The 23,358-nt window shown below is 46.3% G+C and overlaps 2 protein-coding genes across 5 annotated transcripts in view; both read right to left on the bottom strand.

Moving 5' to 3' along the window:
• The window catches only part of ATP6V0A2 (ATPase H+ transporting V0 subunit a2), a 44,094-nt gene extending 29,313 nt beyond the window's left edge, over nucleotides 1-14,781 (bottom strand). For both annotated transcript variants that reach the window (XM_030336067.1, XM_030336068.1), the window contains exons 1-6: nucleotides 14,502-14,781; nucleotides 8,585-8,663; nucleotides 5,638-5,735; nucleotides 3,496-3,633; nucleotides 2,647-2,735; nucleotides 1,525-1,651 (exon numbers count right to left, since the gene is read on the bottom strand). In XM_030336067.1, the coding sequence (XP_030191927.1) occupies nucleotides 1,525-1,651; nucleotides 2,647-2,735; nucleotides 3,496-3,633; nucleotides 5,638-5,735; nucleotides 8,585-8,663; nucleotides 14,502-14,618 (648 nt within the window). In that variant the 5' untranslated portion in view covers nucleotides 14,619-14,781. The remainder of the gene's footprint in view (nucleotides 1-1,524; nucleotides 1,652-2,646; nucleotides 2,736-3,495; nucleotides 3,634-5,637; nucleotides 5,736-8,584; nucleotides 8,664-14,501) is intronic.
• Nucleotides 14,782-17,318: 2,537 nt separating this feature from the next.
• The window catches only part of TCTN2 (tectonic family member 2), a 29,150-nt gene continuing 23,110 nt past the window's right edge, over nucleotides 17,319-23,358 (bottom strand). For all 3 annotated transcript variants that reach the window (XM_030336072.2, XM_030336071.1, XM_032595311.1), the window contains 5 exons: nucleotides 22,070-22,176; nucleotides 19,057-19,216; nucleotides 18,168-18,293; nucleotides 17,934-18,022; nucleotides 17,319-17,535 (listed from right to left, as the gene is read on the bottom strand). In XM_030336072.2, the coding sequence (XP_030191932.1) occupies nucleotides 17,432-17,535; nucleotides 17,934-18,022; nucleotides 18,168-18,293; nucleotides 19,057-19,216; nucleotides 22,070-22,176 (586 nt within the window). In that variant the 3' untranslated portion in view covers nucleotides 17,319-17,431. The remainder of the gene's footprint in view (nucleotides 17,536-17,933; nucleotides 18,023-18,167; nucleotides 18,294-19,056; nucleotides 19,217-22,069; nucleotides 22,177-23,358) is intronic.

Below are 23,358 nucleotides of genomic sequence, written 5' to 3'. Positions count from 1 at the left end.
AGTGATGATGGCTCTTTGTCTCTCCTGCCCCTCTACTTCCCTTCCTGAATAATTCAGTCCTAAAGCCTTAAGTGCATGTGCAGGGATGGACCCAGAAGGAGGGGAAGACCAAAAATGGCCTGGGCAAAGCCAGAGCTGAAGCAAGGTGGGCAGAGCATCTACGTAGGGGAGCGGCCCAGGCAGGATGAGGAGGGCACCCACACCAGGGGCCCACCTGGCATGGGGAACTCAGGGCTCCGCACAGGGGGATGTGGGGGTGGCAAAAATGAGACACTGACGGGAAGGTCGGTTACAGGCGAGAGGACTGAAAAAAAGTAAAAATACTACAACAACAGGAGCCGAGTTTCTCACCATCAAAGGAAAACGTTACAAAAACAGAAATGGAGGAACTGAGACTGAATTCTGTGGTGTTGGATTGGAATTGGATGTGAACTCACAGTTTTCAGTATGTACGCACAGGCCCAGAAATAAAGTTGTGTGTGTGTGTGTGTGTGTGTGTGTGTGTGTCCTAGAGCTGTCCAGTGACAGACTGGGGAACACAACTCCTCAATTAACAACGGGCATATCCAGAGACTACACCTTGGCTTCTAAATACCATTCTCCACTAAAGAGTACCAGGCTCGTAGAGAAATGGCTGATTCCACGGCTGGGTGAGGGGATCACAAAATGAATCTGGACAGCTTGTTGTACTCAAAAGCACAAGTGCTCCAAAAATGATGGCAGCACAGAAAAAAGGACATAACAGCCAGCCTGAATGGGCGCCGAGTGGCCAAATCTAGAGAATTTTAATATCAAAATAAATAATTACAGTAAGAGTATAATTCATTGAATCAAATGGGAAACAAAGAACTGAAAATCTGGTAAGGAATGGGATAGGTACAGAGTTTCAAAGCACTTCCCCTAAAACACTTATTAATTATAAGGAAAAGGAGTGACTTCACAGTGAAGTCAAGGAGTCACCACCTCGGCCAAGTGATCAAAGCGACGTTACCAGCAATGGGACAAACTAAATCGTGCGCCCACGAGGATGCAGGGAGGAGAACATAGCATCACTCCTGCAAAAGACGCACGACCTGAATCTAATCCTGGGAAAACAGCAGACAAACCCAAATGCAGAGACATTCTACAAAACAACAACAACTGATCTATAATCATTTTCAAATGTCAAGGTCGTGAAAGTCAAGAAAAGACTGAGAACTTGTCCCAGAATGAAGGAGACCAAAGAGACGTGACAATTAGATCTAAACTGTGATTCAAAACTAGACTGTCTGCTATAAAAGGGACTGTGGTACGATGGGGGAAACCTCAATGGGGTCTGAGGCTCGGACAGTAGCAACGTGTCTACGGCAATTTCCCGGCTGCCATCGAGGAGAAAGTCCTAGACTTTAGAGCTACACCTGAAGGTACTCGAGGATGATAAGCCATCAGGTGAACACCCCACTCTCAAGCGGCTCCCTGTGCACTGCACCCCCAACTCTGCTGCCAGCCTGTCATGGTTAAAAGGTGATCGGGACATCGACTCACAGTTTCAGGGTCCTCGAGGGGCTCATCCAGTTCTGCATAGGTCACGATGGTATACCCTTTGCAGACCCTCCACAGCATTTTCTCAAATGCTTCAACTTTCCCTTGGTTAATTAGGCCAGATACAAACCTATGAGACAATAAAAGCAACCTGTAGTCAACTGAAAAGCAACTGAATCCTCAAATTGCATTAAAAGGAGAAATGAAGACTTTCATTTCTGGAAAAATGGTGAAAAGGGTATCTGGAAAGCCCTCCAAATGCAAAATATCGAAAATGCTGGGTCAAAAATTTTTGAAACATCCTTTAAAATGTATAGCTGGGGGGCGCCTGGGTGGCGCAGTCGGTTGAGCGTCCGACTTCAGTCAGGTCACGATCTTGCGCGGTCCGTGAGTTCGAGCCCTGCGTCGGGCTCTGGGCTGATGGCTCAGAGCCTAGAGCCTGTTTCCGATTCTGTGTCTCCCTCTCTCTCTGCCCCTCCCCCGTTCATGCTCTGTCTCTCTCTGTCCCAAAAAATAAATAAACGTTAAAATGTATAGCTGGGGCGCCTGGGTGGCTCAGTTGGTTAAGTGTCCAACTCTTGATTTTGGCTCGGGTCATATCTCACGGTTCTTGAGTTCAAGCCTCTCGCTGGACTCTGTGCTGACAGCTCAGACCCTGGAGCCTGCTTCGGATTCTGTGTTCCATCTCTCTCTGCCCTCCCCCCTCCCACTCACGCTCTGTGTGTGTGTGTCTCTCTCTCTCTTTCTCTCAAAAATAAATAAACGTTTTAAAAAAATTAAAAAATCAATTAATTAACGAACTCAGTTTAGCCCCTATGTTTCCACCAAACAAAATAGGACTTGATGAGTCACTGACCTATTATTGTAGGCTTATTGATATAACACTGAATGGCATAAATGTTCCTTCTTTCCAGCTCATTATACTGAAAGAAGAAATCCCCATGGTATTTAGCTAAAAAGTCAATACGGCTGAATAATCCAACTCAGCAAATACAGGAGTACAGTGTTTTCTTAAACAGACATGCACTTTCTTTCACTCCATCACAGGCCTTCAAATGGTAGCTCTCATCCCTCCACTGACGACAAGGACAGCGATGCTCGGCCCCCCCGGTGGTTGTCACCTACCCCAGTTTTGCTCCCAGCCTCTGCATACAGCTGTAGTCCAACAAGGAATCATTTTCTAAGGGAGGGAATTCTTCATAAGTAGGTTCAAACTACAAAGAAATATGAAACCAAGTGTGTCTTATTAAAAGTGACACTTTATTTCCCAAGTCATGTTTCCAAACAAGTTTATAGGGCATCCTAACTGGGTGTCAGATCTGGACGCCAACACCCCAAGACAACTTAGACGTGGAACACAGCTCTGGTAAATAAAAACGATCACTGCCCCGTCCCTTTTTTTATAAGCTACTTGAAGTCATTCACTAGAGATATAGTTACAATTTATGTCGCCGCTACTTGAAGTCATTCACTAGAGATATAGTTACAATTTATGTCGCCGCCTCGCTTGGAGACAGAGTGCTCAGTCAGATGTCACCACGCCAAACGAAACGGCCCTGACAGAACAGACTCCCCTCCCTACTCAGCTGAGGACAGACTATTATGTAGACTGTTTCTACTCTTACAAAGACTTTTTTGTTAATTCTTTTACTCTTAGTAATTTGGTGAAGAAAAAGAAAAAAAATACCTAAATTTTAGAGCTCAAACTCTACTTTCCCATTTTATCCCTCATGAACATAAAAAGATTTTTTTCAACTGAAAACTAAAGATTTTACAAATAGGAAGTATCGTTATCGCTAAATCAACCAACACGGGGAAAAGCTTAACACTTTTTTTTTCATGTTGTATAATCCGACTGAAAAATAAAGCTAAGATCAAAATGAACCTGTTTAATAACGAACAGCCAAAAGAGAAACCTTACGGGAACAAGAGTTTTACAAAAGAAATGCACTTCCTCACGCGTGTGGTCAGTACCTCCACATTTCGTTTAACGAAGGTTTTTGTCACTCTGAGCATGTGAGTGTACTCAATCAGTTCAAGCAGGTTCTTCCTCAGTTTCTCCTTGTTCTTGGTGACTTCTCTCAGCTCAACCTCGAGCTTCTGCAGCTGCTCCTAAAACAAAAGAGCAGTTACTTAAGAGGACAGGTCCGTTCCAAGTGTAGTTTCGTCATTTTTTCACACACTTACTAGAGCCAGGACAGGGCTTAACAAGCCAGAATCCAATAGTCGGACAGGGATACGGAAGCATGCGGAGATTTTAAAGGTCCATTGTTTATGGTTTCGTACTGATTCAGGGAACTCCTAAGAAGCTGACACCACGCACGATGGAGGTGTCGCAGGTGATGACTCACGGTACCCTGGGCTGGCCTGGCCTGATCTCAGCCCCCACCACTTGTGTGGATTTTCCTTCATCTGCTTACCCACTGTCACACATCAAACGGTCTCCTTCTTTCAAGTCTACATTTCCGTTTATTTGCAACACAGAAAAAAACTGAGGTCACCTTTTCGGAGCATAAATATTCCCAGCCTCTAGTTACGAGGCTGCATGTATAGGGGCGCCTGGGTGGCTGAGTCGGTTAAGCATCCGACTTCGGCTCGGGTCATGATCTTGCAGTTCATGAGTTCGAGCCCCGTGTCGGGCTCTGTGCTGACAGCTCAGAGCCTGGAGCCTGCTTCAGATTCTGTGTCTCCCTCTCTCTCTGCCCCTCCCCCGCTCATACTCTCCTCTCTTTCTCTCAAAAATAAACAGTAAAAAAAAAAAAAAAAAAAAAAAATTAAAAGTTAAAAAAAAAAGAGTCTACATGTATAAGTTGCACTTATACGATTAATTGGGCTGAAGGATGCCCTGAGATCGAATCTTCTTTCATAATCAATTACACCGCAGGCATCTTTAACAATACTTAAGTATTCGAACAACAGAGGCAGAGATCTGTAGAACAAATCCCTGACTCACTGAAAACTTGTATGCAAACAAATCCCTTGACATACTACCTCCATTACTTGTGCTCTGCCTTTTACGAAAACTATAAAAACTCAGTAATCACCGAAATTGTCATTATATCACAAACAACCCATCAAACAGGCCAAACCAGATGACCGCTTTCAACTCATCTGATTGTACAATTCTCTCTCAAGTCCACTCATATAACAAATGTTAAATGACTTCCTCCCAGATAAACAGAGCGGCCAGCCATGGAATGGTCCTGGCTACACAATACTGATTGTTTCAGAAGAGCTCTAAGGGGCTCTATCTAGTCTAGTTCCCAGTGCGATGAACTATCAGATGATCGACACAAACCTCGGGGGATAAGCCACAGGGGCGCTGACTAACAAGACAAGCCAGGGTTCTTGGGGGGAACGCTGTATCCCTGAGACACTGAACTCAGGGACAAGGAATTGTTTGCTGCTGACCTGGAATAACCTATCACCTTCATACTAGCTTCTGAGCATCAGAGGGGAGGTCCGTGAGTCTGGCAGAAGGCAAAGGGTCCAGGACTGAAGATTCCCTTACTCACGCCAGGAGAGGCATGCTAAAGCCGGGATAAGCCCGGAACGTACTTTCAGAAACATTACCTGACTAAGCACCCCATTTCACAACCCAATTTTCATTAGCTTCAGCTCAACACCAGCTGGAAAGGGAGCACGCATCTTACATTTTACAAGAAAACTAAATTACATTTAAAATTTGGAGGGCTGGGCACTTGGGTGGCTCAGTTGCTAAGCATCTAACCTCGGTTCAGGTCATGATCTCATAGCTCATGAATTCGAGTCCTACATCAGGTGAGCTCGAATCCCGCTTCAGTTGAGTTCAAGTCCCACTTCTCTCTCTCTCTCTCTCTCTCTCTCTCTCTCTCTGTCTCTCTGTCTCTCTCTGTCTCTCTCTCCTTCTAACCCTCCTGGATTCTTTCTCTGCCCCTCGCTCACTTGTGCCCCTCCTCTCTCTCAAAACAAAAAACAAAAAAAACAAAACTTGGAGGGCTAACCATAGCATTGTTCTTTAGTTTTCATTCCATGGTTTTGAGAAGAAAACCCGACAAGCCCTGGACGATATAAACTCAGTAGACGAGCAGTGTCTGCGATCAGCGACCTAAAACAGCTTCTTCAGAAACACATTACCTGCATTTCTAGGACTTGTTTCAGAGGGGGTGCAGGAGGACTGGTCTCTCCCTCAGGCAGGGGAATATCAGCTCTATTAATTTCCTGTACCAAATATGCTGTGGGAATAAAAGGTAAACAAATTAGACTCAAAAACCCACTCTAAGACATTTCAGTCAGAACATTTTCCATCCCAACCATTCCTGGGTCGCCTCAAAATTAATGTCTGAATGCACAGAAGTCTTGCTTACTCCAACTGACTTATAAAAAGCCTTTTACAACCTCACTTCCAAAGATCTACAAAATAATACCACCTACAGAGGTGAGCACGCAGTGACAAGATCGACAACATTACCTGACAAACATTCCCTGAAATCCCTCAAGTCTCCTTTGGGTCTGAGACCCTAGTTAAAGAACTCTGGAGTCGCAGCTGTTTCTGTACCTGCAGATGAGACACACTCGGAAGTGCAGGATAAGCCAAGGATAGACCTAGAGTCGTCCCCACCGGAGACAGCAGCGGGACTCCCTGGCAGGTGCCGTTAGGAGGAAGTAAGTATCCCCCAGGAGAAGCACAGCCTCCAGCAGCGCACGGAGCCCTGAGGGGCACAGGGAGCCCTGAGGGCACAGGGCAGAGAGCCAGGCTCTCCGGAGAGCTCCGCGCTGGCCAGGCTGTTCGGACTCACAACAATCCGCGCTGCTTCCCTACTTATGTCAACAGCCAGATTCATAAAACTCGCAGTGAACCAGGCAAAATTAACTGAATTTCTTCAGTTTACGTTTTCAATGCCATGAAGCATCCTTGTCCTTAGGATGCAAGTCACAACGCCTGGTGAACTCATAACCGGACAGAATATCTTGGAGAAGGGTTACTAGTTATTTTGTTGAGAAAGAAACAGAAAGGTGAGGATGTCTCCCTAACAGGATAGCAAAGGAAGCACGGGGCTTAAGAGGTTTCCGGAAATGGGATACAAATCGTTTCACCAATTAAACCTAATTTACTTGGGAAATCTGTTTTCCTTTTTGAAGTCTATATGTTTTTTGAAACAGTTCAAGCTACAGGAAGTCCTATACGTGCCTGATGTGCTGTCACTGCCTTTAAAAACCTCATTCCTAATCCACGACCTGCCCAAGGACTCACTATATTGCAAAGGAACATGATGTCACTCTATCGTACACGATCCACACAAGGAACTAGGACTTCAAACAATATGCAAGGAATAGATTTCAGATCATTAAAAGTGTTTTGGCCTTAAAAATCTCCAATTAAATCATAAAATCCAGGGTGCCTGCATGGCTCACTTGGTTGAGTATCTGACTCTTGATTTCGGCTCAGGTCATGATCTGAGGGTTGTGGGATTAAGCCCCATATTGGGCTCTGCACTGGGCGTGGAGCCTGCTTGGGATTCACTCTCTCTCTCTCTCTCTCTCTCTCTCTCTCTCTCTCTCTCTCTCTGTCTCTCATTCTCTCTCACTCTGCTCCTCCCCCTCCCTCTCTCTCAAATAAAAAAAAAATGAAATAAATTTCTAAAAGATAAAGATCCACAATAAATATTAGCTATTAGGAATCATTCCAGGGGCACCTGGGTGGCTCAGTTGGTTAAGCATCCAACTTCAGCTCAGATCACAGCTCACAGTTTGTGAGACTGAGCCCTGTGTTCAGCTCTGTGATAACAGCAGGGAGCCTGCTTGGGATTCTCTCTCCCTCTCTAAATAAATAAATACATATATATATATGTATATACATATATATATATATATACACATACATATATATATGTATTTATTTACATACATATATATATGTATGTAAATAAAAATTTTTTAAAAAGTTACTTCGAAAGTCATATTCTGTCCCTTCCTTGGCTCACTCATCCCCATGTTTTTCTGTTCATCCTTCTTTTTTTTTTTCTTAATGTTTATTTATTTTTGAGAGAGAGAAAGAGTGCAAGCAGGGGAGGGGCAGAGAGAGGGAGACACAGAATCCGAAGCAGGCTGCAGGCTCTGAGCTGTCAGCGCAGCAGGACTCGAACTCACTAACTCTTAGATCGTGAACTGAGCCCACGTCAGACGCGTAACTGACTCAGCCACCCAGGCACCCCTCTTTCATCCTCCTAAAAAAAAAAAGTTTTGTACTTCAGTAGGTGGTATGCAATCATCCTCTCCCTCCCCCCATTTCGGTCAGAACTTCACACTGGAATTGATAGTGATGACTATCTTAGGCTAAGATGGTAAAGATTTTACAGATAAAGCAAGTAGCCTTGAGCTACTGAGCTGTGAAGCTTAACCATCAAGGGAACACTGATCTAACACCTTTGCAAACAAAGCCAATCTGTCATTTCATGCCTCCCTTGATCTTTGGTATAATTTTAAGTAACATGTATACAATGTCTTCAATTATGATAAACTACAAGGGATTGGCTACACATTATAAATTATAACACATTAATCTCATGAAATACTAGGCAGCCATTAAAAATGATGCTGCGTCTAGGGTGCCTGGGTGGCTCAGTTAAGTGACCTACTGTTGGTTTCGGCTCAGGTCACGGTCCCTCTCCACTGCTGATACAGAGCCTGCTTGGGATTCTCTCTCTTCCTCTCTCTCTGCCCCTCCCACGTCTCTCTCTCTCTCTCTCTCTCTCTCTCTCTCTCTCTCTCTCTCAAAATAAATAAATAAACTTAAAAAAAAAAAAGATGATGAGGGGTCCATCTGTTTATTGATACGAAAAGATGTTACAGGACTTCCTGAGAAACAGCTGACAACAAAACAGCCTGATAGTTATATATGTGAATCCTTACTTTTATAGGTAAAGAGTCAAAAGTACAGGATGGTGAATTCTTTTTTGCTTTTTGCTGGCCTATATTTTCTAATTTTTCTAAAGTGAACAAGTCTTGCTTATATACAAATAATTAAGTTAGTAAAATAAACTTAACCCCCCAAAATAACAAAATAAAATAAAATAAAACTTACCTAATATTCGTTCTAGTTCTTCACACCTCTTCACCTCACCAACAAATTTTCTTTGGAAGGAACTTACATTCTGGTTGAGCTGAGAAAAGGATGAAAAATTTGCTCTGAAATTTCTAAAATGTACAGGTAAATGTGATTTTAAGAATAAAATATGATGGGCAAGGCTTTAGGGAAAAGTACATCCTCACACACTAACTGGATGGGAGTGGGAACCAACACAGCTTTTCTGGAAAGCGGCTTGGCAACTGTTACCAAAAAAAGCCTGAAAAATACCCTTTGGCCCAGAAACATCCCATGAAGAAAATTAACCTAAGCAAAAACCTATGGATACCTACAAAACTTACCAAGAAGAACGTCAACCTCAGGGATAGAAGAAAAAATTATTAACAATACAAAATTGGTCAAAGAGCTTATGGTCCACACGCAGACCATGGCACACTGCCCAGCGATCAAGAGGAACACCCCACTGACGCACCAAACACTGCGATGACTCTCAGAAACAATGCGAGTGTGTCTTTCAAGAAGACGCTAAAGGCCACATACGGCGCGATTCCCTTTCCATGAAATGTCCCGAAAAGGCAAATCTAGAGGCGGAAAGTAGATCAGTGACTGCCTGGGGCTGGAGGCAGGTCTGGGGATTAACTGTATGTAAGCACAAGCGACCTTACTGGGGGATATAATGTTCTACTAACGCTGGATCGTGGTGATGGACGCCTAAGTCAATTTCCTAAAAAAAACAATGAAATGTACACTTGAAATGGGTGAATTCTATGATACAGATCAATAAAGGGGTATAAAAATTATGGTTCGTATAACTGATTATTATGCCCTTATTAAAACTTACGTTTTAGGGGCGCCCGGGTGGCTCAGTCGGTTAAGCATCCGACGTCGGCTCAGGTCGAGATCTCACAGTTCGTGAGTTTGAGCCCCGCGTCGGGCTGTGTGCTGACAGCTCAGAGCCCTGAGCCTGCTTCGGATTCTGTGTCTCCCTCTCTCTCTGCCCCTCCCCCACTCGCACTCTGTATCTCTCAACATTAATAAATGTTAAATAAACGTTAAAAAAAGTTTTTCTTAATTATGTCTTAAATGACTGAGGTATTGGATTCTATTAAGAAATCATTATTGGGACACCTGGCTGGCTCAGTCGGAAGAGCGTATGACTCGACCTCGGGGTCGTGAGTTCGAGCCCCATGTTGGGTGCAGCGGTTACTTAAAACTTAAAAAAAAATAGAAACTATAGGGGCGCCTGGGTGGCTCAGTCAGTGAGCATCCGACTTTGGCCTAGGTCATGATCTCACTGGCCCCATGTTCGAATGCCGCACTGGCCTCTGTGCTGACAGCTCAGAGCCTAGAGCCTGCTTCAGATTCTGTGTCTCCCTCTCTCTCTGCTCCTCCCCCACTTACACTCTGTCTCTTTCTCTCAAAAATAAACATTTAAAAAATAGAAATTATTACATAAAAATTTAAGTATAATAATGATATTGTGGTTATGATTTTATTCTTTTTACCATTTATTTTTGAGACAGAAAGAGACAGACTGTAAGTGGAGGAGGGGCAGAGAGAGAGGGAGACACAGAATCCGAAGCAGGTTCCAAGCTCAGATCTGTCAGCACTGAGCCCAATATGGGGCTCGAACTCACAATCTGTGAGAGCATGACCTAAGCCAAAGTCAGACACCTAACCAAATGAGCCACCCAGGAGTCCCTGTAGTTATGATTTTTAACTGTCCTTACTTTTTAGAGATAATTATGGAGATATTTATGAAAGAAATTATACACACGAGATTTGCTTCAGAATAATGTGGTCTGAGAGGGGAGGGACAGATTTTGTCTGGAGGTGGAAGGCTGCAATGAGGGGCCATGAATTTATGTTACAGGTCCACAGGAACTCACTGTTCCCACTCTTCCCTCTACTTAACTTCTAATACAAAGCTTAAAACAATAAAATACACACACATGTATATATACATACACATATATATATATAGTGAAAGAAAATGTAATGAGGAAATCAGTTCTGATTTGTGTCTGGAAAAAATTAAAGATATGTTCAGTGTGGTTCCAATTATATGAAAATACGTATATACGTACACTTTAAAACATTATTAGAAAAATAACGTTAAACCAATATTAACGAAAAAGTTGGAGTGTTTATTTCTAGATAATAGGATCATAGAGGTTAGTATCTTATTCTTAGGTTTTCTAAATTTCCCACAATGGGCATTTATTATTTTATAACAAAAAAAGGTTACAGTGATCACTCATGTTGCAAGGCATTTAAGGCAAGAATTTTATCTTTCCTGCACCCCATCACTTATGTCGGGCACTCTCAGAAACCACAATTAGACAAGAGCTTGCCATGAAACTGCCCAAACCGGGAAGAGTCGACCCCAAAGGCTCAGTTCTTGTTCAGTTTTTCTAATTTTTTTAAAAGGATTAACCAGAAGTAAGATAAAAATTCCCATTTCACTTCTGCTTGTCACATTCACATTCATTTCTGGGATCACACTAATCTCAAGTAACCGCTTTCTTTTTTTTTTTTTTTTTTTTTTTTTTTTTTTTTTCAATGTTTATTTATTTTTGGGACAGAGAGAGACAGAGCATGAACGGGGGAGGGGCAGAGAGAGAGGGAGACACAGAATCGGAAACAGGCTCCAGGCTCCGAGCCATCAGCCCAGAGCCCAAAGCGGGGCTCGAACTCACGGACCGCGAGATCGTGACCTGGCTGAAGTCGGACGCTTAACCGACTGCGCCACCCAGGCGCCCCTCAAGTAACCGCTTTCAAGTTCATCATGACTCAGGCACAATCCGCAGAGCCCAGAATGAAAAGGAAGCGATGCATCCCAAGCAGTCTACAAACGACAGCACTGCCCCATTTCAGGGCTTTTTTTTCTTCAACATCAAACACTGGCGAACTCCACGTGGACATGGTGGTTCCACAAACAGTAGACTCTTTATGAGGAGGCCAATTTCTGCGGCAACAATACAAACGTATTTGGGTGTGACACACACCACCCCCACCGTCTCACAGATGTCACCTCGCTTTTTCTGCCGCGCGGTTTCTTTTACAGAATCTCGTTTCTGTTTTCTTTTTAGGGAGGCAATGTCACCCTACGTCTAGGCCAATGACAGGAAGCACAGTAGTGCCCCTTGTCCACAGTTTAGCCTTTCCAGGGTCTCAGACGCCCGCAGTCAACCCTGGTGGCGAAGCAGACAATCCCCCTTCTGGCACTTCCCCAGGTCAATAGCAGTGCCACATCACGGCCCAGTGCCTACATCATTCGCCTCGCTTCCTCTTGTCACGTGGACGTTTTATCGTCTCACATCATCGAAAGAAGAGGGGTGAGTACAGGACAAGAAGATAAACTGACAAGAAATGTAACTCACATATATCCTGGCAAACACATTCACATAATTGTTCTTACGGTACATTTTATAATCGTTCTATTGCTGTCAATCTCTGACAGTGCCTGAGCTATGAATTACAGTGGGCCACAGTACGTATGCACAGGAAGAGATACAATATGGACAACATTCAGTACGATCCGCGGTTCCGCGGTTTCGGATAGCAACCCACCTACTGGGGGTCTTGGAACGCATCTCCACAGATGGGGGGAACTATAGTGTATTTTAATGTAGACTCATTTCAAGACTAACCTTCAACCTATAATTTTTAATTATTTACTTATTTATTTTAAATGTTTATTTTTGAGAGACAGCAAGCAGGGTAGGGGGCAGAGAGAGGGGACAGAGGATCCAAAGCAGGCTCCACACTGATGGCGCAGAGCCCGATGTGGGGCTCGAACTTATTAACCGTGAGATCGTGACCCGAGCCGAAGTCAGAAGCTCAACGGACTGAGCCACCCAGGCTCCCCGAGGCTAACAACCTTCAACCCAGAAAAACCAGCAGAGGCTACCCGGTGCAGGTTTCCCTGATATGCACACTAGTCATCTTCCTACTCCAGCAGCTCAAGGACTACTGGGGAAAATTGTTCTTAGACTGCAGACTGTCAGAAGAGGGAGATGAACTTGCCCTTCACTGAGACCCCTGGGCTAGGGGAATAACCTTCTTTTCCAAGTCTTCTCATGGGCTGTCACTACAGCAACCCTGCGCCTGCCTCCTTGCCCTCGGGAGTACTGAAAGGGGAAAATCATAGAGCCTATGCAAGCCAGAAAAGACTGATGTTAGTTATCCCAGCGAGTGAAGGCAAAGTCAGTGAGGAATTCCAGAAAGGGGCAAGAAATGTGTCAGATGTTACGGAGCTTTTACTCTAGGCACCCATGCTGTTTGACAGTCAACCCAAACACACACAGCTGAGCTCTTCATATGCACTTTTTTTTTCTCTGATTTTCAGATAAGGATCCCAATATACCCTACTACCTAATGTAATGGTGCTCAGTGAAACTTGAATCTTTGTAATTAGGGCCTTTGTTCAAACCTCTAAGATTTAAGCTTGATAATATCAGTCTCTCTCAACTTGAGCACTAACAGGAAGGAACAAATCTACCAGTTATACAGAAGGGAGCCAGTTTCGCTCCTGTTTCCTGAATCCTTCCGGTGCTACTCACAGCTGATCACAGCCCCTACCAGGTAAGTGGGTACCATGAACTGAAGCCCAAGTGGCTCCAGGAAACAGGAAGAGATCTGGGCCTTCCCTGCAGCCTCGGCTGTCATTCAAGACTTTCTTCCTGACCTTGTAATTCCTCTGGAGCCGACCCAAGGGTCACTGATATCAGATCTCGGGTAGGGGTGTTCCCTTTTGAGATGAAGGGCCCCTCAGAGAGATGAAGGGAAACAACCAGAAGACGAAAGTTGTGGCCCAGGAAATAAAATGTTCCCCTGAAAGGACTTCCAGTTCAATCGCTAAGTATTAGATCCTGCTTAATAGTCCCCTTCCACGCCTTGTTCTTTTCACAATCCCTGTCCACGGAGTGTGTTTATCTGTCTCCTCCGAGGCTATGCGCAACAAGAACACAAGAACCTTGTCCACCTTGCTCACCACTGAGTTGCTAGCACGAAAAACACTATCTGGAACAGAGCAAACGCTCAATAAAGGCTTGTTCCTTCATTCAACAAATGCCTATTAATGCCCACAAATGGCAGGGGCTGTGCTAAGTCTTGGGGAATCAGGAGTGAACAAGTCAGAAGAGGCCCCTGGCCCTGGGGGTTGACAATCCATGGTGTAAACAAATAATAAACAAGTAAACGTACATAAACAAGTGTCTATCCCTACCTGCTGGGAAGACAACTCCCACTCCTTATCAGGCAGCCGTATGCACATCATACACCAGTGAACAAAACCGACAGAAACCCCCTCCCCTCCACGTGCTCACACCAAGCTCATTCCCAATCCGGGGTCTGGGATCCTTCGGTTCCCTCCGTCTGGGACCCTGTTCCCCCAGATCTTCCAGGACCAGCTCTTTCCCATTCAGACTTCATCCTGGCTTAAACGTCACCTCCTCAAAGAGGCCTTCCTTGACCACCCGACTGTAGTTAACCTTCACAGCAAACATTTTGTTCACGTATTTGCTTAATATTTGTCCCCGCCACCCCCGTAAGTTCCAGAAGGACTCCAAAAGGCCTCACAGATTTTGCCCTCCCGTCTAGCGCTGTGCCTGGCACGGAGTCGGCGCTCCGGAGCATCTGATGGCACTACCCGAAGTGGATGAAGCCTACACAGAGCGTTCCTAACCAACCCCGCCAAAGCCGCCGCGGACCAGACGCCCGGACCCTGGGATCGGGCTCCGCTCTGCGGAAGCTCGGGCCGGTCAGCCGGGCCCCAGCTTCCCCGCCCGCAAAACGGAGATAGCGACGCGCCCCTGCCCAGGAGCCCGCGGAAGGGAGGCCTGAGCGAAAGAAAGGCGGGATGCGGAGCCGGGCGGGCAGGTGCGGCCAGCGTCTCCCGGGCGACACTCACGTCTCGGAACTGGACCAGGCCCTTCTCCCCCAGGGCGCTGAGGCACTCGTAGGCCGTGCCGGACTGCAGGAAGAGCTGCGCCAGGCACATGGTCTCGCTCCGGAACAGGGACCCCATGGCTGGCCAGCCCGCGCCCCGGCGGGGCCCGACGGGCGGCGACGGCTCCGGGCCGCTCGGGTCCGTGCGGTCAGCCGGGGCGACCGGGGCCTCGGGTTCCTCCTGCGGCCTGGCCGCCGCCGCGCACCATGGGGCTCCGAGCTGCAGCTGCCGCCCCCGGTCCTGCCACCGCGGCCCCGCTCCAGCCGCCGCCGCCACAGCGCGCGCGAGGCCCCGCCCCCCGGCTACAGCCGGTTCCGGTTCCGCCCTCCCGCGTGCGCCCGCCCCCCGCCGGCCGACCAATGGACGCCCGGAGTTACGGCCGCTGGCGACCGCGGCTGGGCCAACCCGCACAAATCCTGCTGCCGACAGACGCCCGCGGAGGCTCCCGGCAGAAGACGGCCCTTCGCTCAGCTCTTTAGAGCTTTGGAAAATGAGTTTCATTGAGTTTGTGCCGTAAAGCTCACCCATTTGAAGTATCCAATTCTGTGATTTTTAGTAAGGTCACAGAGTGGTTGTGCAGCCGTCATCACGATCCACTTTTAAAACATTTCCATCAACCCGAAAAGGATTCCACCTGCTCCGCGCAGTCAGTTCCCACTCCTTCCCTCCCCAGCTCCCGGCAATCGCGAAAGCCTAATCTCAGATCTGCCCTCTCGGGACATTTCATACCAGCGGAACTACGCCGCATCGTGGGTTCGCGGCTGGCTCCTGCTGGGTTCGCGGCTGGCTCCTGCCGCGGGGCCGTTCTCTCGGGTCCCGCCCCCCGTGCAGATCAGAAAGCGGGGTCGGACGCCGGCACTGTCGCCTCCCCACCCCCGCACCGGCTCTGCGGATCCTCCCCACGGCAGCTACAGTGATCTCTGACACAGGACGAAAATCTGGTGCGGCCCAGTTTAAATTCTCTGGCTTTTGCCACTGCTTTCCAAATAAAATCCAAATTTCTTAGCATGGCCGGCAGGATCCCACAGGATCTGACCCCTCTATTCCCTCAAGCGCTCATCTCCATCGCCTAGCCCTGGTCTCCCTTTGCTCCGCCGCCCCTGCCTTCCGCTATCATCCCAGGTAGATGCGCCTGAGCTTGCTGATTCCTCCCTCTTCCTAGAACATCCCTCTCCTACACCCTCTCAAAGCTGGCTCCTCCGGGTCTAAGCTCAAATGTTCCAGCTTCTGAGGCTGTCCCCGATGCCTAGTTAAGGTAATCTCCCACCCCACTCCACCCCATCCTGTTTTATTTTCTTCATCACACCTACCACTGTCTGCAATTGTCTTGTCTGTATTTACTGCCAGTTTTCCCCCACTAGAATGTGAGCTCCACCAGACAAGGGACATTGCCTTGGTATCTCCAGCGTCCAGAATGTAGTAGCCACTCAGTAAGTATTTCTCGACTGCATACGTGAATGTATAAACGTAAAAGTTAAAAACACATAGTAGGTCCCTCAGATGCCATTTTTCTGCCAAAGTGTGCTTTTCCCCTCTTAACTACAAAAGTCACCCTAACAAAGCCCACAAAATCAGGCTCGAGTATCTGTCATTTGGAAATTTGTCATTAATTTTCCAGAGCTAATTCACTAACTGCGGGAGAAAGACTTTCTGAATCACTACAATTAATTGATCAGTGGGCATTTCCTTTTATTTGACAAAAGACAATTTTTTTTACACCTTCTATAGGATGTAATCACTTCAACCACAGAGATCCAAATCAAAGAAAAAGAGCAGCAGAAGGGAATCCAGTATCGCTCAATGAAATATAAATAGTGAGTGGTGTTGGGGGAGAAACTTTTTTATGTCATTAGTTACACGTTTAATATGAATTAGTAAAAAATAGAACTAGATTCACAGGTTTATACTGGAAAATGCAACAACACATTCGACGTGTCTGGGAAGTCAGGAGGCACGAGGAATTCGATCAGCGTGTGAAAGGGAAGACAATCACTTTTCAAAATTAGGTTTACGGACAGTATACAAAGTCCGTACGAAACATGACTACATTTATCTGGCCCACAAAGAAAACTCCTGAGATTTGCTGTGTGGCCACGATAGGGCTGTGGTTGAAGACATCCATTTCCCCCAGTGACTCCTGCATCATGCCATTTGTCCCCCTGGAAGGAGCCACAGGAGGAATTTCTGTCAAGGCTCAACTAGGAAAAACTGTCCTTCATTGAAAACCAGCTTATTTTAAATCCATGCACCTATGATTCCTGTAGCTAATCATACTTGGTTTTTTGTAAACTAAAGACTAAATAAGGGGTCTACCTTAGCTATATGAAAGGTCTTTGGTGTGTATTTTCACAGATTTACCTTTACTCCTGATTTTGTTTTACCCTCCTCTCGATATTACTTTCCTTCCCTCAGCCCCTCCCTCATCAATTTATTTTGTGTCTTTACACAAAATAATAGATTTTATAATATATACATTTTAAGGCTTTATGGATTTTTAATTCTTTCTTTAGAATAGAGGAAATTAATCAATTCAACAGAAATAAAAATTTAGAGAAAATACTAAATTTCTAAGGTAAGACTAATCTATTTGGACCAAAATTCCTCTGACTTTAGAAACCTGTGATACACTAAACCTTCTAATATTTATTTACCCAGCTGACCCTCTCATGCATTTTGCTCAGCCTGGTCCGGCGGTGAGAATGCACGCCTCTCCTGCATTGCTCTGCACATCTGGATAGTTACATGTGTGGATTAAATTCGCAGTGCACTTAAGAAAAATTTGCTACGAAAATAAAGCACCGCATTTATTATGATTTTACAGAGAGGTACACAGAAGTACAGCAAATCACTGAAGTCTGTGGTCTGCAAGAAGTCAGATGGTAGCTGAAATTTCACACTTGGCATGTTCTGGCCCAAGGGCTACCGAGGAACACAGCTAACATGAAAAACGATACCAATAGTAAGCCCTTGGCCATGCACTGAGAATAAGGCTCCCCTGCAAAAACAATGAATGAAATGAAGCAAAATTCTTACTTCTTAACTTTTTTGGTAATTACTTAGGTAGAAGTAAACCAAAACAATAATAGTGATAATTTCTGAGTGGTAACCTTACTGGTAATTTTTTTTAAACTTTTTTCTATGTGTTTTAAGTTTTCTGTGACACATTTTTTTTTAATATTATGGGGGCACCTGGGTGGCCCAGTTGGTTAAGCGTCTCCACCCTTGATTTCAGCTCAGGTCGCGATCTCACAGTTCGTGAGGTCAAGCCCCGAATCGGGCTCTGCGCACCGACAGCGTAGAGCCTGCTCAGGATTCTCTCTCTCTCTCCCTCTCTCTTTTCCCCTCCCCCACATTACATAATGATAACCATTCCAGAAATCTGCTTTACCCTACCTTGATAATACCGGGTCACAGGATATAGAAGTTGTGGCCAACACACTTCATTTCTGTTACAGTCATACTCTGTAAAATTGATCTGGAATCTACAAAACATTTTAGAAGATTACAGTAGGTACAACAAAGCACGCTTTTGATGAGACGCATCAAAACCTGATGAAAGAAACTTATTTTCCAGTATATATTTTTCTGCTTCCTAATAACATCAACTTAGGTTGCCAACCGGTTTACCTTGTTGGTGGACGGGGTAACTGTGCAGGTATCTTAATAAACTGGACGGATGCACTGACAGGGAAAAGGTCGGCCTTATCTTCACAAGTAAGCCCACACTGGAACTGCCAGTTCACTAAGGAGAGCCTGGGAGGAAAAGATTTGCAGGTAACACATCCACCAATCGTTTCTAATCTGTTAAGAGCATCAGGTAACTGACAGCAACAATATAAATTGGGATTCTCTTTAAAAACGTTCAAATTCTAGTAATTTGTCCCCCTCTTTGGATGATGTAAAATTTCCAATAGCACAGAGAGAGAGGAGCACCTCATAGGCCGATCACCCAGCTACAGTAATAAACAATATGAGAATAAGAACAACAGCTAACCATTTGGGAGGATTTTCCAAGTGCAAGGCACAGTACGAAGGCGCCTTTATACGTGTCACGTGTCACGTGCACACGCACTGCGTCATTCTCAGCAGAGCACTACTGGGTGTGTCTGGTGGTTAACGTCCGCCGTTGCTGCCTATCCAGCGTCCCCCCTTTGCTCTTGTTCCAGCACCCGCACCCAACTCCCCTTTGGGAGACGCCCTCCCCATCATGTACCCCAGTGGATTATTACTTTCACGGATTCCAACCGTGCTCAGCACAAAGCACCCCTTGCTCATCTCTGTCCCCCCAAGAGACCCCGCAGAATCCCTCACACACAGCTTCACAAATACTTGTGAGAACAAGTTACCATTACACACACAGTGGATACATATTCCATTTATACATATACTCCCGTGGCTGATATTTGCAATTTGTAAATACACGATCAGACTGTAAATTGGCATTTCTCTATTCTTCGGAGCACTCTCAACTTTACTGACTCTCTCCAAACGACACTTATCCGAGATGCAATCAAACCTTGTCTCTATGCCAAGTATCTCCTGCTGAGCAATCCCTTCCACTGCACCAGCATCTGAGCTGAGGATGCGGACGTTGAGCCGGGCAGGAATATCCGTGCAGATGCCATTCACACTAACCGATGGGTCTGCCCCTGTGTCTGTGTCGGGGGCATCTGCGCCTACAGAGATGTCAAGCGGTGCATTTTGGAAAGAATAATTTAGTAACAGTTTTCCTACAATGTCATGATGCAGGGGGAGAAAACAGGAAACGTTATTAGATAGCAATCACATTACTGCATCTTTCACCTCTAATAACTGTTATCCATTGAGTTCAAAACTTTTCCTTGTAAAGTCAGTCACTAGAACCTTAAAGTCCCGGACCCACGGGGGCGCCTGGGTGGCTCGGTTGGTTAGGTGTCCGACTCTCGATTTCAGCTCAGGTCACGATCTCACAGTTTGTGAGATCGAGCCCCAACGTCGGGCCCTGTGCCGACAGTGCGGAGCTTGCTTGAGATTCTCTCTTTCCCTCTTTCTCTGTCTGTCTGTCTCTCTCTCTCAAATAAATAATTTTTTAGTGAAAAAACTCAATAATAAAATCCTTGACCCACATAATAAAGCCATAAATCCTGATTCAGTTCCCAAGCTCCAAGCTCCCCCAGTTTTAGCAGAAATACCACACAATTGCAGTAAAATGCCACAAGACGAAGGGCATGCTGTCACCGCTCTTGTAAAAGCTGTGTACGACATTTGAAATGCAGCTAACAACTTTAGTTAGTAGGGATTAAGCAGTTCGGAAGCAATTTCCTACTGTGTTGCCATAGAGTAACACACATGGAAGAGAATAGAACTGAAGAGGAAATTAACTTTCATTCATCTTGAAAACCAGCCCTCAGGGGAAAAGCGGCGAGGTGGATTACAGGAGGGGTGGCGGGTGGTGACACCGTGTTTTTATGACATCCAATTTCCTCCTCCTCGATGCGCGCATTCAACGTCACTTCTCTTCTGCTTATCAACCAGGACCAGGGTTGATTTGGGCTTACATGTGGCAGAGAAGCTAACTGCTTCCACCTTGAAGGCAACAAAATGCCAACACCTCCGCTTTCTTACCTAACCACCTTGGGTTCTCGGTCTTGAAACCTGCCACACGTTCCGCTTCTCAGGTGCTTTCCTGACCCCCTCCCTCCATCCCCCGGGCAGTCCACAGCCCATCCAGCCGGCCTAGGTGGCAAAGCCCAGGAGTTGACAAGATTCTGTTTCCAAATGAGGATCCAACCCGGGGTCTAGTGGCTGGAGCATGGGGATGGCCCCATGGCCCCCAGGACCCCTCCCAAAGTCAGAGAGTGATATGGGCACGTCGAGCCCACAGACATGACGTGATCCCTCAACGCCCACAGAGGGGAGGGGGTCAGGGATCATAATGATCCAGACCGAATCACAACGGGTGAGAAGAGCACAGGCAAGTGTCTGGATGGTTCTTTGTGCGAATTCCAGCCCGCTGAGCCGAAGCGACCCAAGGTGGTAAGGTAAGGCGTGCAGGACGCAGAGAGCTGCTTACACCGGCCAGGCAGAGGGGAGGGGCGCAGCCGCACCCGCAGCGACAGGAGGGGACTTAGGAAGGCGGGTACTGCAGAGCCGGTTAGCTCTCTCTGGCCCCAAAAGGCAACCCGTTAATGAGAGCAACAGAAGAAGCTTTCTTTCTGTTCAGCATATTTACACACTTAAGACCCCCCCACGACGTCAGAAAGACTTGCCGCCTGACTTGCCGGCTGCGGAGACAGCAAAGGGGCTGGAACCCCGGCTTTTGGTTCCAGTTCTGCCACCACAAACCGTGGCCTCGAGCTTCTGCACTGACAAGCAGAGCGAGCTGGAGCTCGGTGGCCAGACACACGTATTGGATTCACAGCTGAACTCGGGTGTGCCGGGGCAAGCTAGCGTGGCTCACCGCTGCTGCCCGTGCCACGCACCTCACCTCCTTGGCCGATCGATCCCCTGCTAGCCCTTCGCTGCACACGCCCCGGCCCGAGTCTTCCTACCCGGCCTGGGTGGTCCCTGCTCTCCTGACCTGCTGCACATTAACTTCTTTCTTTTCTAACGGCTCTGTTGGGACACAATTCATATGCCACGCAACTCGCCCATTTGAAGTGTACAATTCAGTGGTTTTCAGTACACGCACAGAGTTGTACAGCCATCGCCAAATTCCATTTGTAATGCCCCCAAAAGAAACCTTGTGCCCATTAGCAGTCACTCCTCGTTTCCTCCCAACCGCCCCCGCCCCTGGCGACCACCGGTGTGTTTTCTGTCTCTACAGATCTGCCCATTCTGGGCATTTCATACACGTGGCATCAGACAGTTCGTGTTCGTTTGTGTCTGGCTTCTTTCACTCAGCATCACGTTCTCAATCGCCTTATTTTCTTTTAGGTTAACAACATTGCTTTGATAAATTAAAAAGTCCGTTCTCATCTGCCTACATCCCTGGCGGTCAAAAACAGCAATGCAAACTGAAATGCACTGAAAAGCTTCAGCACTCATTTAGACTTCCTTTTACAGAGTCTTAGCTCATAAAACAACTGGGCAGTTTGAACTTCATGTGGATTTTCTCTTAAACAAAAATGGTGGGGCGCCTGGGCGGCTCAGTTCGTTGGGCATCTGACTCTTGATTTCAGTTCAAGTCATGATCTCACAGTTTGTGGGTTCGAGCCCCATGTCAGGCTCTGCATTGAACACAAAGCCTGCTTGGGATTCTCTCTCTTCCTCTCTCTCTGCCCCTCCCCCACCAGCACACATGCTCGCTCGCGCTCTCTCTCTCTCTCTCTCTCTCTCAAAATAAATTAAAAAAAAGGGGGGGGGCACCGTTAATAAGAGGTAAGAGATGTGAAGAGCCTGCTGGCTGGAGAATTAACCTCTAAAAACAAACGTCATTTGAGCCACAGCAAAGGAAGAGCCGCCGTGTGGGGCCCCCACACACGCAGGGCTAGCACTATGTAGTCATAGCAACAAGTTACATGCTGCACATCCATGCAGCTTTGACTTACGTATTATTTCGACCCAGCCATCGCTAGGATCGTTGTAATTGGAGTTGCCTCTCATTGCAACATGAGTTGCTTGTATTAATGAATCAAGTAGTTCAACAGCATTCTCCCTGCAAAAGAGTAAGACGTTTCTCAGCACATGACCGGTGGGTCTCATCCTGAAGTCCTTTCCAGGGAGTATCTAGGTTGTGCTTGCTGGGTGCCTAAATCAAAAGCTGCCAGGGGAACTGGCATTAAAAGCTGGCTGGGTGTCTTTGTTCTCTCTCTCTCTCTCTCTTTTTTTTTTTAATGTTTATTTCTGAGAGAGACAAGAGAGCAAGCAGGAAAGAGACAGAGAGAGAGGGAGACACAGAATCTGAAGTAGGCTCCAGGCTCTGAGCTGTCAGCACAGAGCCGGACTCTGGGCTCGAACTCATGACCCGAGCCAAAGCCAGACACTTAACTGACTGAGCCACCCAGGCACCTCGTGTCTTTGTTCTCTTTGGTGGACCTAAGCCACTTGGGGAGGACATACAGAAGCAATCTTTCACTTTGGACTTCAAATGTTAGTAACTTATGTTGGTATCATGTAGTTTATAGACTCCATTGGGTGGTCACAAAAGTTGGGAGGTGGGTAGATCACATACCGAGTTACCAGGATAAATTTATGGGCCATAGTGATCCGATAGCAAAAAGAATCTTTTAAGTATCTAGCTAGATTTTTGAGCCACAAGATTAAGTGAAGATGAAGAATTAGAGGACGCCTGGGTGGCTGTCGGTTAAGCAACTGACTTTGGCTCAGGTTATGGTCTCAGGTGCATGAGTTCGAGTCTTGCTTCAGGTGAGCTCGAGCCCCATTTTGGGTGAACATGAGCCCCATAACAGGTGAGCCCCGCTTCTCTCTCTCTCCCTCTCTCTCTCTGTCCCTGGCTCACTTGTGCCCTCTCTCTCTCAAAAAATCGGGGCGCCTGGGTGGCTCAGTCGGTTGAGCGTCCGACTTCGGCTCAGGTCACGATCTCGCGGTCCGTGAGTTCGAGCCCCGCGTCGGGCTCTGGGCTGATGGCTCGGAGCCTGGAGCCTGCTTCCGATTCTGTGTCTCCCTCTCTCTCTGCCTCTCCCCCGTTCATGCTCTGTCTCTCTGTGTCTCAAAAATAAATAAAAACGTTAAAAAAAATTTATAAAAAAAAATACATACATACATAAAATAAAACAAAATAAAGTAAAATAAAATAAAGTAAAATAAAATAAAATAAAATAAAATAAAATAAAATAAAATAAAACAGCTTCTTTAAAAAAAAGAATTGGAACTTAGC

Source organism: Lynx canadensis, chromosome D3 (assembly GCF_007474595.2).
Source record: "Lynx canadensis isolate LIC74 chromosome D3, mLynCan4.pri.v2, whole genome shotgun sequence".
NCBI classification, from domain to species: Eukaryota; Metazoa; Chordata; class Mammalia; order Carnivora; family Felidae; genus Lynx; species Lynx canadensis.
Note: the sequence above shows the minus strand (reverse complement) of the source record. Positions and strands in the feature narration are given on the sequence as shown.